Source organism: Aotus nancymaae, unplaced genomic scaffold, assembly GCF_030222135.1.
Source record: "Aotus nancymaae isolate 86718 unplaced genomic scaffold, 86718_ANA_hifiasm-v0.15.2.pri h1tg000002l, whole genome shotgun sequence".
In the NCBI taxonomy this organism is placed as follows: domain Eukaryota; kingdom Metazoa; phylum Chordata; class Mammalia; order Primates; family Aotidae; genus Aotus; species Aotus nancymaae.
The window spans coordinates 9037557-9050854 of NW_026988413.1; the positions used below are offsets into that span (position 1 = coordinate 9037557).

General features: G+C 54.5%; 1 protein-coding gene across 2 annotated transcripts; it reads right to left on the reverse strand.

Annotated features, from left to right (window-relative positions):
• Window positions 1-282: 282 nt before the first annotated feature.
• Window positions 283-11272, reverse strand: LOC105711282 (zinc finger protein 746-like). 2 transcript variants are annotated; one of them, XR_010341187.1, is made up of 5 exons: window positions 10959-11272; window positions 9703-9806; window positions 6109-6219; window positions 4356-5204; window positions 283-2538 (listed from the first exon to the last, which is right to left on the reverse strand). XR_010341187.1 is itself a non-coding variant. In XM_064372386.1 (4 exons), exons 1-4 carry the CDS (start codon window positions 11185-11187, stop codon window positions 4602-4604), a joined length of 1047 nt encoding a protein of 348 aa, XP_064228456.1. In that variant the 5' UTR covers window positions 11188-11272; the 3' UTR covers window positions 3901-4601. The 2 variants fall into 2 exon arrangements, 1 of the variants encoding a protein (XP_064228456.1); XM_064372386.1 differs by lacking the exon at window positions 283-2538 and having other exon boundaries at window positions 3901-5204.
• Window positions 11273-13298: the final 2026 nt, after the last annotated feature.

Consider the following 13298-nt stretch of genomic DNA (forward strand, 5'->3'; position numbering starts at 1 on the left):
GCGTAAATGAAACAGCAGGCTTAGGACAGTCAACTCCCAGCTAAGATCAACTGAACACCAGAAGGTTCAGGGCAGCTTTGAAAGAGGTCTCACATCCTGGAGCCATGGGGCAGTCTGCGCAGAAGGCTGGAAGGAGACAAGGGACAGCAACGGGCGGCCCAGGTCAGAATCAGAGCCCACGTGGGACAGTGGGACTTGGGGTCCAAGATGAGGAGATTTGGATAGACAAGCCTGAGAAACAAAAACCCCACCCCACCCCACCCTACACTTTCCAGATGGTAAAGCAGGGCTGAGGGCAGAAAAGCTATTCTGTTTTCTCCTTACTCCTGCCAGGAGAAAATGGAACAGCTGCCTCTCACCTGGAGGAAGCCTCCAAGGGAGAATCTGTTCCGCGTCCCTCTCCTGGCTTCTGGCATCCCCAGCAACCACTCTTCCTTGACCTGCAGACACGTCCCTCCAATCTCACTCCACCGTCACACGATGTCCTTCCACATCTGTGCCTTTCATGTGGCATTCTCCTCTTATAAGGACACCAGCCACACTGGACTAAGGGCCCGTCCTACTCCAGTGTGACCTCATGTGAACTTATAACTTAATTATATCTGCAAAACCCCTATTTCCAACTTAGGTCATGCTCACAGGTACTGAAGATTAGGACTTGAGTGTATCTTTGGGAGGATACGATTCAAACCACGACCCCGAGTCAGCCACCATCAGAGCAACACGGGGCCCTGGATCATTGGGGAGAGGATGGATGTGAGCTGGAGAGGGCACTGGCATGGACGCCTCAGGATCAGGAAGCTCTTGGGGGAAGGAACTTGTCTTGGTCAGCTCAGGCTGCCTTACCAAAATATCCATACACTGGGCAGCTTAAACACCAGAAATTCATGGCAGTACTGGAGGCTGACATGAGGGTGCCAGCATGCCCAGGTCCTGGTGAGGATGCTCTTCGGTCCTCGAATGACAGGGAGTTCTGGTGTCTCTTTGTCTTCCTGTAAGGGCGCCAATTCCACGTGAGGGCCCCACCCTAACGACCTCATCACTTAAGCCTACCTTTCCCATTGGCTGCATCACCAAATACCATCATACTGGAGGTCAGGGCTTCAACATATGAATTTGTGGGGGAGCACAATTTGGCACATAGCAGAATCCTAGAATAAATTTGCTACATGAGAGCAGAGGGCCTAAGGAGCAGAGGACCCTCCCTGCAAGAGGTGCCTCATCTTATTAAGGTGAAGGAGGCACAGTTGTCTCCGGGTGATTTGTCTGTAGCTGGGGTTGACGATGGGAGCTGCTGTGACAAAACTGAGCTCCCTGGTGCCAAGAGAAATGATGGGATTCCAAATTCAAGAACTGTCTAGGATCTGATGTATTGGTAGCCCATCTTGATAGGACCCAATGCTGTTCTGGGTTCACTTTTACACTTCTAAGACCTTTGTTAAAAATGAATCACCAGGCACAGTGGCTCACGCCTGTAATCCCAGCACTTTGGAGGCCAAGGCGGGTGTATCATGAGGTCAGGAGATCAAGACCATCCTGGCCAACATGGTGAAACCCTGTCTCTACTAAAACACAAAAAATTAGCTGGGTGTAGTGGCACGTGCCTGTAGTCCCAGCTACTCAGGAGGCTGAGGCAGGAGAATTGCTTGAATCCAGGAAGTAGAGGTTGCAGCGAGCCGACTGTGCCACTGTACTCCAGCCTGGTGACAGAGCCAGACTCTGTCTCAAAAAAAAAAAAGAATCATTTGGCTGGGTGCAGTGGCTCACTCCTGTAATCCCAGCACTTTGGGAGAATGAAGTAGGCAGATCACCTGAGCCCAAGAGTTCAAGACCAGTCTGGGCACCATGGTGAAACCTAGTTTCTACCAAAAAAATAAATTGGCCAGCCATGGTGGCATGCACCTGTAATCTCAGCTATAGTGGCTGAAGTGGGAGGATCACCCGAGCTCTGGGAGGTCAAGGGTGCAGTGAGCCATGACTGTGCCACTGCACTCCTTGTCTCAAGAAAGAAATGAATCATTTGATCTGACATTGTCAAGAATAGTAACAGTGGCTGACATGTCACCACCTAGCTAGTTTTCATCCTGCACTGAGAAGAATCATAGTGAAATTGACACATTTTTTCCTTGCTTAGTAAAATAGAAAATAAGGATGTGTCTTACAATCAATGCATTTTAGAGTCAATGAAATACAAGAAATGTATTAACAACTATTATTTAAGGCAGGAAGTGGTAAAGATGTGTTGTTAAAATTTGCATTATCAGATCGATGAAATTAAAATTGAGAATGGCACCACTTATGAAAACATTGTTATTCATTCATTCCACAAACATAGGGGCTTTCCACGTGTAGGGCACAATATTAGACACTGAGGCCTCTGCCCTCCAGGCGTTGACAGGCTGGCCCTCCAAGCCCGCCTGGACTCTCCCTTTCTTTGGGATGTTGTCCTGGACTTCAGTCCATCCAGTACTTCTTTTCAGAACTTCAGAATGGAAGCACATGTGAGAATCACTGTATTTCACCACTGATCATGGGAACCTGGAATTGAATACCATTACCGTATCACAAACAAGAACAATCACGGACAAGGTAAGAAAGGGGAGAGAGGAAATTTACAATTCCTCATAAATAGTTCCATATTTACAGAGGTTGTAAGTGATTATAGTAAATCGCAGAGCTTCCAATAAAAACCAACTCAAACTACCAATGCGAAAGTCCAGGGGGCAGTGCCAGAGCACCTCACTTGTCTTCCTGTAAGGGCACCGATTCCATTGTGAGGGCCCCACCCTAATGACCTCATCACCTAAGCCTACATTTCCTATTGGCTGCATCACCAGATACCATCATACTGGAGTGCTGCTCTCCAGAGCTTGCTACCATCTGCTCGTGCCCCACCCCCGCAGAGCAAGGGCAATGGTAGAGACAGCACTGGCCTCTAGTCCTTGGAAGCACACATGCATTCGTATCAAGTACTGGGGGTTGAGTGGGGAGGAGGTCGGGACAGGGTATTATCTGACAGCCAAGGATCTAGGGGAGGATCAAGCTGAGGGGGAACTCAATGTATCAAAATGGGAGGGCCACCATAAGGGCCCGCCTGAAAAGCCCAAGTGATTGGCCTAAATCTTCAGATGGTGGCGGGCCGCCAGGATCTCAGGGGGCTTGTGAGCTGCCGGCAGGCCACGCCCAGGTTTCCTTCCTCCCTTCTGCTCAACCTTTAGGTGCATCTGCACATTTACTGCAGCCCATGCTGCCTGCTAGTGTCGATGTGTTCCCTGCCAGGTGCCATCATTGATGCCAGATGCCCCTCCCAGCCCCACAGCTAGGATCCAGGCCTCAGTCTCCTTTGTATCCCAGTGGCTGGCACAGGCTGGATCCTCAGAAAGCCCCTTTGCCTGCCTGCTCCAACAATGGCTTGAGGGCAAATCTTACACCACTGGAGAGTGCCCTGTGGGGGCCAAGATGGCTGGTCCTAAGCACTGGGCCACAGCCAGCCCAGGCACTTCTGAGACACACGGCCCACAGAGCTGCCTTCCCAGGTAATGAGGGGCAAGGGAGAGGCAGAAGTCAGGGAAAGTTTCCATGAAATCTTACAACTCACCAAGCTCAAGATTTGAATCTGAGGGACGCTGGGGCTGGGGCTGGCCGGGACTCTGTCCAGGGCCTCCCGCCGCCACCGCCCACCCTAGGAAGCACTTCAGGATCTGCACAATCAGCGTTCAGGAGACCAAGGGCTATGGCTAAGGCTGAGCACCTTGGATGTCCCTTCAAAGCACTGAGTAATGACATCTCCTAACTGGGACCTTCGTCTCTGAAAATCACTCCCCTAATAGAACAAGGCAAAGGCGGCCACTTCTGCCCATCCCCCTCCCAGTACAGGCCTTCCGCTCAGTGAGGCTCAGGTATTTGGGACTGGCCTCCACCCCAACCGCATCCCTGCCTCCCTGCACGCCTCCCTGCAGTGAGCAGCCCCGTGGGCAACCACAGAGCCTGGGAGAATGGCCCTCCCCTGGGAGGCCAAGACCACAGTGCAGAATACTGTGACCTGGCCAAGAAGTGCCCTTCGGGAGAGGCTCCTTGGATTGAAGGGGCACCAACTGCCCCTGTGCCCTCAGAGCCCCTTTAGGGAGCTCTCTGGGTGCTACCCACATTCTCCATCTCCACATGAGAAAGAGGACTGTGCAAAGGACCCCCCTAGACCTTCCTGATCACCACCACTTTGCTGCCTGTCCCCTTGAGGCCCAGCTCTGTCCCTCAAATCTGAGTGTGGCAGAAGAATCACTAGGGGCGTTCCCCTACGCTACACCCCTGAGGAGGCCTGTGGGGAGTTCGTGGGTTGGGGATTCCCTCTCACAAACCTGGCAAGATGGAGAGGCCTGATCGGCATGGCTGCCCTGGTGATGCACAAGCCAGGAGGGATAGGTGACACTGTCGCCACACTGGCCGCAAGGACAGTGCTTCTCCTGCGAGTGGCCGCACAGGTGGGGCAGGAAGCTGGGCTTCTGCGTGAGTCGCTGGGCACACTGGAAGGCGCGCTCGCCCGAATACACACTCTGGTGCACAGTCAGGTTGGCCAGACGTCTGAAGTGCTTGTCACACTGCGCTCACTGGAAGGGCTTCTCGCTGGTGCGCATGCGCGGGTGCTCCAGCAATGTGGACAACGGCCGAAGCAGTGGCCACACTGTGTGCACTGGAAGGGCCGCTCGCCCCTGTGCATGCGCCAGTGCTCCAACAGCGTGGACAGGCACACTCAGCACACTCGCAGGGCTTCTCCCCGGTGTGCCTGCAGTAGTGGGTGAGCGTGACCCGGTGGACGAAGGTCTTGCCACTTTGGGGGCAGGTGTAGGTGCACTCGGCCGCGTGCGCCTGGTAGTGGCTGGCGAGGGTGGCTGGCTGTGTGAAGCTCTTGGGACACTGATCACCGGCGAAGGGCCGCGGGCCATGATGCGGGTGCTGGTGCTGTACACTGAGCTCCTTCCACACTGGGCGCAGATTGGGCACCGCTCCGTGCCCCTAGCAGCTGGCTCAGCCTGGCTCGGGGGACCTGGAGGGAGGGAGGCCACCTCTTGCTCCCTGGGGTCAGGAAGCAGACTCCCACAGGTGCTCCCCCCAGAAGCCCTCCTTGCCAGGCCCCCTCTAGCAGCCCAGGCTGGTTCGCTGTCCTCGGACCCTCCCTCCAGACTCCTCCTTGCTGCCCAGCCAGGTCTCTGCAGGGAAGGGACACAGAGGGGTACAGCGAGTGAGGCGTCCCTGTCACAGGCTCTGCAGCTGGGCCACCCACCCTTTGCCCTCCTGGAGTCTGAAGCTGGGCTCAGGCATCACTAAAGACCCTGCTCCCGCCTAGCCTCCTTCAGCTCCCATCATCTTCTGCCGGGTTCCACCCAGTGGCTGTTCCACCTAAGGCCACCCAACACCCTTCCCCGCTTCATCCACCTCTGAGCCTCAGCCCAAGGGTCCTCTCTACCTAGAATGCCTCTGGCCTCCTCAATGCCTCTCACCCAGACTCTAAGCCCCTCTCAAGTCCCCCCTCTCACACAGAGCCCCCCAAGACCAGTGTGGTGACATTTTCCCCCAGCAGCACCTTCATCTGGGCCACCTGCGGCCACTGAGACACCCCCTTCTACCACAGGTGAAAGAACACCTGCAGCTGTGTGCACATCGTAAGCAAATGTGCTTTTTCTTAGGATATTGGCCATCTTTTGGGTCAGATTCTCAAAGGGCTCTCTGGCTGCAGACACAGCAGTGCCCCGCCCCACTGTTTACTGTGTCTGTGTTCGTCTCCTCTCTCCCAAGGGGAAGCTGTGTCTCACGCATTAATGAGCCCCTGCAGGACCCAACACCATGCTGCCTACAGACGAGTTCATGAAATGAACAGGAAACAGCTTCAGGAATAAAAGAATGCTTTCGTGCCACTGCACGGGAGGACACTGCGCAGCAAGCACACAAGATTCTGCAGACACAACCAAGGCAGGGAGCCTGCACACTGCCTTCTTTCAGGAGCCTCACGAAGGAGAAAGCCCTGTTAGAGGCGCTGTGAGGCCCCCCAGGGGGTGCCACGTCTCCTAAGGGTCAGGGATGCAGGCCTGGGGAGACATGCCCAGCGTGCCCTACCTGAGCAGAGGTGCATCTCAGTGGTCTCCTGTGCGCCCTGCTGGCTCCTCCCATTTGCCCCTGCCTCTCGCCTGATCCAGGACAGAACTCGTGTTTCCAGCTGGCCTGCGTCTAAGGGAAAGAAGAAGAGGCTCTGAGGACATCAGGTGTCACGGGCCATCTTTCCTCTCACAGTCTCAGTTGGGACCAGATGCCAAAGGGACTCCCAACAGAACTGTAGGTCCCAGCAAAGGCACAGCACATCCTGGGGACGTGTGACATGGCAGCGAGTCAAACTAGGGGAGCTTGGCAAGTGAAGATGGGCTGTGAGTTGTGACGGGGACGGCCAGCCACCTTCCAGTGCCATCCACCCCCCTTCAAAACTAACAGAGCACTTGGTGTCCTGCGGGGCATGAGGCCGTCCAGACTCCAGACCATGTTTCTGGGCCTCCCTGGAAGTAGATGTGCCCCATGGCTGGTCTGACTAATGGATGTGAGGGGCGCCTCCTCCAGCTACGGGACCTTTGACGGTAGATTCGGCCTCTCTGTGCCTCAGTTTCTTCATCTATGATATGAGGAAACTGAGAGTTGGAATAAGCTTAAATGGGTCAATGTTTATAAAGTGCACAGGAAGTACTAAATGTGTGTTTACTAGATGAGGAACCAATGTGTGTGGTTAAAGGGAAAGGCATCACCTCAAAGAAAAGGGGAAAGGGCACCCCCTCCCAGCCCAGCCCCTTGCTTCCTTCTGCACGGCCGCGGGCTTGGTCATGGGCCATCTCAAACCACGGTAACAAGACGTGGCCCCAGGAAAGGTGGAGCGACAGGTTGGAAGGAGCCTGGGCCTGTGAGCTGCCAAAAAAGCCCTGTCAGGAGAGAGGCCAGCCCTTGCCATGTGAAAGCTGCGGGGTTCCGGTTTCGCTGTTTTGTTTTCTTCCGTCTCTGTGACAGCAGCCAAGCACAGACCCTACAGTGCCCTCAGGTGGGTAACCTTCAACAGCTGGTCCACCTCACCCATCTGTACCAACCTCTAAGGCCTATCTTAAGCTCTCCCTGCTCCAGGCTTGACATGGGTAGGCACAGTTTTTGTCAAGAGAATGAATGAATGGAGAACATTCCAAGCTTCCCATATCTCACTGCTGTCCAATCACTCAGTGGTGCCACCTTTTACGGCTGGGGCACCGCTCACTTCTTTCTGTTGTACACAAGGCACTTCTGACAGGGTCACTCTGAAGACACCAGCCCAACCTGGCTGCCACATACCAGGCTGGCTCCACGATTAATCAGGACCTCCCTGGAAACTGCTTCAGAGAGAAAGTTGATCAAATTGCACCAACACAAAAAGGTCCTTAAGACATATTATTGAGTGAAAACAGCAAGCTGCAGAAGATATGTAGAGTACATCTGTGTGTTCTTAACCCCTGTATTTTTCTGCAGTACACACAAGTATGTAAATGCATGATGAAAATAGCTTGAAAGGTTACGCAGCAAAATGGTAACAGTGGCAACCCTGGGAGGAGCCTAGGGTTGGGCAGGTGGCCAGCAGAGAGCCCTTTAGCTTTGCCCGTGACCCCCACATTGTTTAGTGAGAACTTATTCGTGTAATAATCCATTTGCATAATCAAAACATACACACTTTCAATGGTTAGAGGCTGGTCAGTTTCTGTTCAGAGGGCTCTCTGAGCCTTGATTCTCAAACTAACGGCACCAGAATCCCGGGAGGAGTGTTGAACGCACAGTGCCCAGACCCCACCCGTATCTCATGAATGAGCACCCCGTTTACACTGCTTCTAGAAGTCTGGCAGGAACAGCCCACCTGTGGGAACATCCAATAGATAAAGCAGTCCTGCGCTCACAATGACTGGGGCCTGCACGTTTTCAGCAGGGGTTTAGAAGCAGCTTCTAGGAGTGAGGCCCAGTCCTGGGGGTAAACAAATTCTCTCCTGGAGAAATCTGGAAAAGCTTACAGAGAGTGGAATACAAGAAGTAACGGCTAGAACAGCAAGGACTACCCCCCTGAGCAGGCCTCCTTCCTCCACTCCCACGCTACCTCCAGCTGCCTTCAGGTATAAGCCCAGCCTCACGGCAGAGCCATGCCTGGGGCTCTTTGGCCAGGCCCTGCCTGCTGCTCTGCATCCCCCTAGGAGCTGCTCAGCCCTGGGGACTGTGGCACCGGCCACAGCCTCTGAACATGCCCCAGTCCTGCTCACACCTGCTGTGGGGGCGGGGGGACAGCCCAGGAGCCGGGGTGGCTGCGGTGCCTGGGCCCAGCTCCCCTCCCCAGTGCGGGCTTGTGACCTGCATCCTGCCACTCTCCCACCCTTTACTCCACCCTGCTCTTTCTGTGGTGCCCCCGCCCCCTGCAGGTGCCTGGAAGTGCCACTTTTAGCTTTGTTCCTACAATGCCAGCCACCAGTGCCCTTGTCAACCCCCACCTTCTTCCCACTCTGGGCTCACCGTGACTCAATTTACCTACTTAAAGAGCCTGCCTCACCAGGGAGCCTTTCTTCCCAAATCTAAGAATCTAGAAAGCAAGGAGCAGTTTCTTGGCATGACCCACTGTGTTCTGAGCAACAGCTCCAGGGCTCCTGTCCTTCAGCCAGAATGGCCCCACTATTCCCCGTGTTGTATGTTTCTTGTTGTCATTGGAATAAAGGGTTCTCACCTTAAAAAAAAAAAAAACTGCATTCTGTGCCAGGCGCAGTGGCTCACGCCTGTAATCCCAGCACTTTGGGAGGCTGAGGTGGGCGGATCATGAGGTCAAGAAATCGAGACCATCCTGGTCAACATGGTGAAACCCCGTCTCTACTAAAAATACAAAAAATTAGCTGGGCATGGTGGCGCGTGCCTGTAATCCCAGCTACTCAGGAGGCTGAGGCAGGAGAATTGTCTGAACCCAGGAGGCGGAGGTTGCAGTGAGCCGAGATCGCGCCATTGCATTCCAGCCTGGGTAACAAGAGCAAAACTCCGTCTCAAAAAAAAAAAAAAAAAAAAAACTGCATTCTGATCCAATGCTATTATTTGAAAAATACAGAAAACTGAGCCCCTATTCTGGTTCACTGTTCATTTAATAATTATTTATTGTTTATAATCCCAGTACATGCCAGGCACTGGGTAAGGTGTGGAGGAGGGGGATATCACAGCAAGACTCAGTCCTTCCATCCAAGGAGAGCGAAGCCTGGAGAGGAAGCAGGGATCCGGGTGCAGAGCGAGGACCCACACGCAGGCACCTAGGGCCCTGGGAGCAGCTGCGGCGCCAGGAAGGTCTCCTGGAGGCCGCCAGCCCGCCCCTCCTCCCAGAACCCTGCATGCACCACCACAGCCTGTCTCAGTCTTGGGTCCCTGTATCTGCTCTGCCCTCTGCCCTTCCCCTCAGGCCCCCAGAGTGGTCTCAGGCCAAGCGATGGCTCCAAAGGGACATGGAGTGCAGGAAGTGGCCCAGACCCTCTCTGGGTATCAGAACACCCAGGTCTGGCCCTGATTGCCAGCTGTGAGGCCCAGCAGCTCATTTCCCCCATCTTGGCCTCTGGTTCTTCAGGGGAGCCTCCTGACACCAGATGCCCTCCCCAGATGCAGGTTGGGAGGCCAGGCCCGCCCACACACTGACGGACTCACCAGTGCCCCAGCGCCGGCCCCTCTCCGCACTGGGCAGGCTGCAGCTGCCTGCTGGTCTCGTCTCTCCACTGGGGCCAGGAGCTCTGGCTTGGTGGTGGCCCAGCCTGTGGAAAGGAAACGGGCAGTGGCAGGGCTGCCCTTGCAGGCCCAGAAAGGGAGGGTGTTCTGCCAGGCTTGGAGCAGGACTCACTCCCTCTTCAAGGCCTGTGCTGAGAGGCATGGAAGGTAGGGATGGCAAAGCCTCTCAGTCCTCTTGGGCCAGAAGTGAGTGCCATGAGGCCAAGAGAAAGGGTTCCATCCACTGCCCACACAGACAAGTCACCTAGTCCAGACAGATCAAGAAACTGAGGCCCAAGAGAGGGGCTGGCCATTCACAGCAGTCAGAGCTCAGGCTTCCTGCTGCCCTTCCTTCCACGTGCTTCCCCTTCCTGCCTGAGGCTGGGCAGCCTCCTCACCCTGCCTCCCATAGCACACCGGGACCCTCTTCTGAAAGAGGAACTTTGTGGCCAGGCAAAGAGAGGGAAGGCACTGTGTTCTGGGCCTCAGCCTCCCGACAGGGGGAGAAAGTGGACAACTATTCACATTCCCAGAGCAGCGAGAACTCCAGTGTGCGCAGGAGAGCTTGGGAGTGGGGGTAGCTACAAAACCCAGGTCTGATCAAGTCTCACACGAACACGCACACCTGCCTGAAGGACTGAACTTCCTAGGGCTGGCCCTCATTTTCTGGACCCAGGGCACCCTTAAAATTCATCCTTCTTTGCTCAGTAGGAATCTCCTGAGAACTCAGTGTGCAGAGTGCAGCTTGGGAGTCCTAGCGTGCAGATGTAAACCAGGGAAGGCCCCAGCTCCCCAGGAGCAGACAGGCTGGCGAGCCACAGGTGTGCACACAGAGAGTTGCCTCTGGCACCACGCAAAGGGCAGGACAGCGAGGAGCAGATTCTGGTTCATTTACTCCATGAAACCTGGGACAAGTCACATAACCTCTGCATTTCATTACATAAAACCTGCAAATGAGAATGACAGATACTTTCTACCTGCCTGAAGACAGAGGGCTGAACAAATGATTTCCCCATGCTTCCTGCTCTCAGATCCAGGAGTCTATGTGACTGAATAAAGGAGTGAAACCAAGGTGTGGAGGCCCCCTGAGGCCAGCCTCTTACCCAGAGCCCAGGGTGTCACAACTCCCCTTTACAACGCGTTTGCTGAGCTCCTTCTACAAGTCCTCCAGGCCACCACCTCGCTGCACTGAGAAATACCTGACCATGCCTTCAGGACCCAGAAGTTCCTGTTGCGTAGCAGTTTCTCCACATTCTCCAGTCGCCTCTGCAGCAGCCCGTACTCCTGCAGCAGGGTCCCCAGCACGGCCCACTTGCCCTCCAGCTGGTTCCCGAACTCCACGGCCATCTTCTCGCAGTCAGCCAGCTTCTTCTCGGCTGTCCCCGTGCGTCCCTCCAGGCTCCGTAGCCGGGAAGCCTGGGACTCCATCTTCTTCTCCACGGCCGGAATAGCAGCCACGATGGCCAGGAGGGAGATCTCTGCAGAACGGATCTGGGCCTCTCCCGGAGGTCAATCCACATATGCCAGTCCTGGAACCAGACACAAGTTCGCGAGTCGGCCACCAGAAGTAGAGTGGCCCAGAGCCATTCCCAGCTACAGGAAGGTCAGGATTCTCTGGAATGGGGGAGACATATTCTGAGTGCCAGAGGGCCTCACTGGTCGGACCCCCAAACTGACCTCACGTAATAGTCAAAGACAGCAGACACTGGACCCCACAGAACCCCCATGAGAAGAATCCTGAGCCAAGACCCAGGGCCAATGGAAAATGACATAACAAACATTACCTTCATAAACGGACAGAGTGGATCCCAGCTTTACCACTCACTGGCTCTATTAGCTCAGCCAATTTCTCAACCAACTAGGGAACACAGCCAGCAGCAGGAGCCAAGAAGTGGTGAGAAGCCCAAGTCCAGAATGCCTGCCAGGGGCCCTGGGGTCCAATGCACACCCAGGCAGCAATCTGAGTCCTCGCCTTCTTCTAGAACAAGCCCATACCCCTTAGTGGGCTCAGAGGGGAGAAAGGCCTGTTGTTCTGCCTTGGTGATCTCTAAGGCCTGTCCACCCTGACATCTACTGGTGCGACTTCCTGCCCTGCCTGACACCATGTCCGCACGATCCAGGTGCCTTGTTGACCAGCCCCAGGGTGGTCTCCACTCTCCTAGCTGCCAGGCAACAGGGGCCAGAGAAAGTTGAAAGCAGAAAAGGAAAGAAGGAACCATTACAAGGAATACCCTGTTCACAAGAGGTGGAAAAGGTAGTGCGTATTGCTGGAAATCAAATTTAAAATCCGAGAATTCCTCAGTGGGCAACAGTTGAGGTAGAAAGGGAGGACTCCTGGAGACAGAACTCACCTAGAACTTGATCTGTGAAGGCCGTGTTGCCTCCCCTGGGCTCCACTGCACTGTATCAGGAAGAGGCCAGACCTGAGGATGGTGAGCCATACTGTAAGGGGAAGGAAAGTGCCAGGTGCCTAGTGTCTAGTACCTAGTATGTGTGCGACACTTTGCTGAGTACGTTTATTGGGGAGGTCTCTAAAAAACTCAGTTGCACAGAATTGGATTAATCACAGTCTTTGGTTCATAAAACACAGTCAGATCACTGGTCCACAGCCTTTACATTTGTTTTTCATAACATAACATGTGCTAATGTCACACACCCTGAGTGCTCTTCCATCTCTTCAGTGCATTTCATCCACACAGCCACCTTAGGAGTGAAGGAAGTTAGGATGTCCCCATCAGTGAGAAAATAGAACCTTAGAGAAGTAATGTGACCTTCACAGATTAGGGGCAAACATCCTCACCTCCCTGCAATGCCCTGACACGAATGTGCCATGTGGAAATGAGTCCAAAACCACTGCAAAGCTATTTCTACTAGGAGATGACCCCTCTACTTCTAAAGACCTATGAAAATCTGAATAGCTCTTATGCAGGCCAGCAATGGCCTGGGTCAAGCCTGAGCCTGAAGCCCCTAACCAAAAGTCCTCACAATGCAGATCCCCTCAGCAGCAGCCAGAAGGACTTGGCAGAGAATTCTGGCATCAGAAGCCTCCTGAGTGGAATCAGAGCTCAGGTCCAGAGCCCACCTCACAGCCAGGAGCCAGACTCTGGCTCCACCAGACTGCAGCAGACATCCCTCCCTGGGCCATGGCACTGATCTCAGCTTGGAGAAAGGATGGGAGTGGGATGGATCTTTCTCAGATGATCCACTGGGGGTGGAGGGGAGGGGTGCCAAAGGGCAGGTCCAGAAAGAGGAACCCTGGAGTCTGGAATGAAGATGTCCTCAGTCCACTGCCCCCACAGAACTGGGTCCAGCGGATATCAGGGCTGGAGGGAACCTCCAAATCTTGTGTTTAGGGCCAATCGCCTTATTCCACAGGTTAGGAAACGGGGAAAGAGAAGGGAGTTTATCATTTGGCCTTAGGAGTCCTTCTCCTCCTGCCACCCGGACTGAGCCCTCTCCAGTTCCAGGAGGTGACCGGGCTGGTGGGGGATGGGATGTCCTCCTGGCGAATTCAGGACTCGGGTCTACGTCCTCACACT

Bases quoted from the DNA above. Each gene is read 5' to 3' on its own strand.
- LOC105711282 (XM_064372386.1), bottom strand. From the start codon at position 11,187: ATGGAGTCCCAGGCTTCCCGGCTACGGAGCCTGGAGGGACGCACGGGG. The intron at 9,807-10,958 runs GTATTTCTCAGT...TCCTTTCCACAG, and splicing joins GGTCCTGAAGGCATGGTCAG to GCTGGGCCACCACCAAGCCA. The intron at 6,220-9,702 runs GTGAGTCCGTCA...TCTTTCCCTTAG, and splicing joins GGGCCGGCGCTGGGGCACTG to ACGCAGGCCAGCTGGAAACA.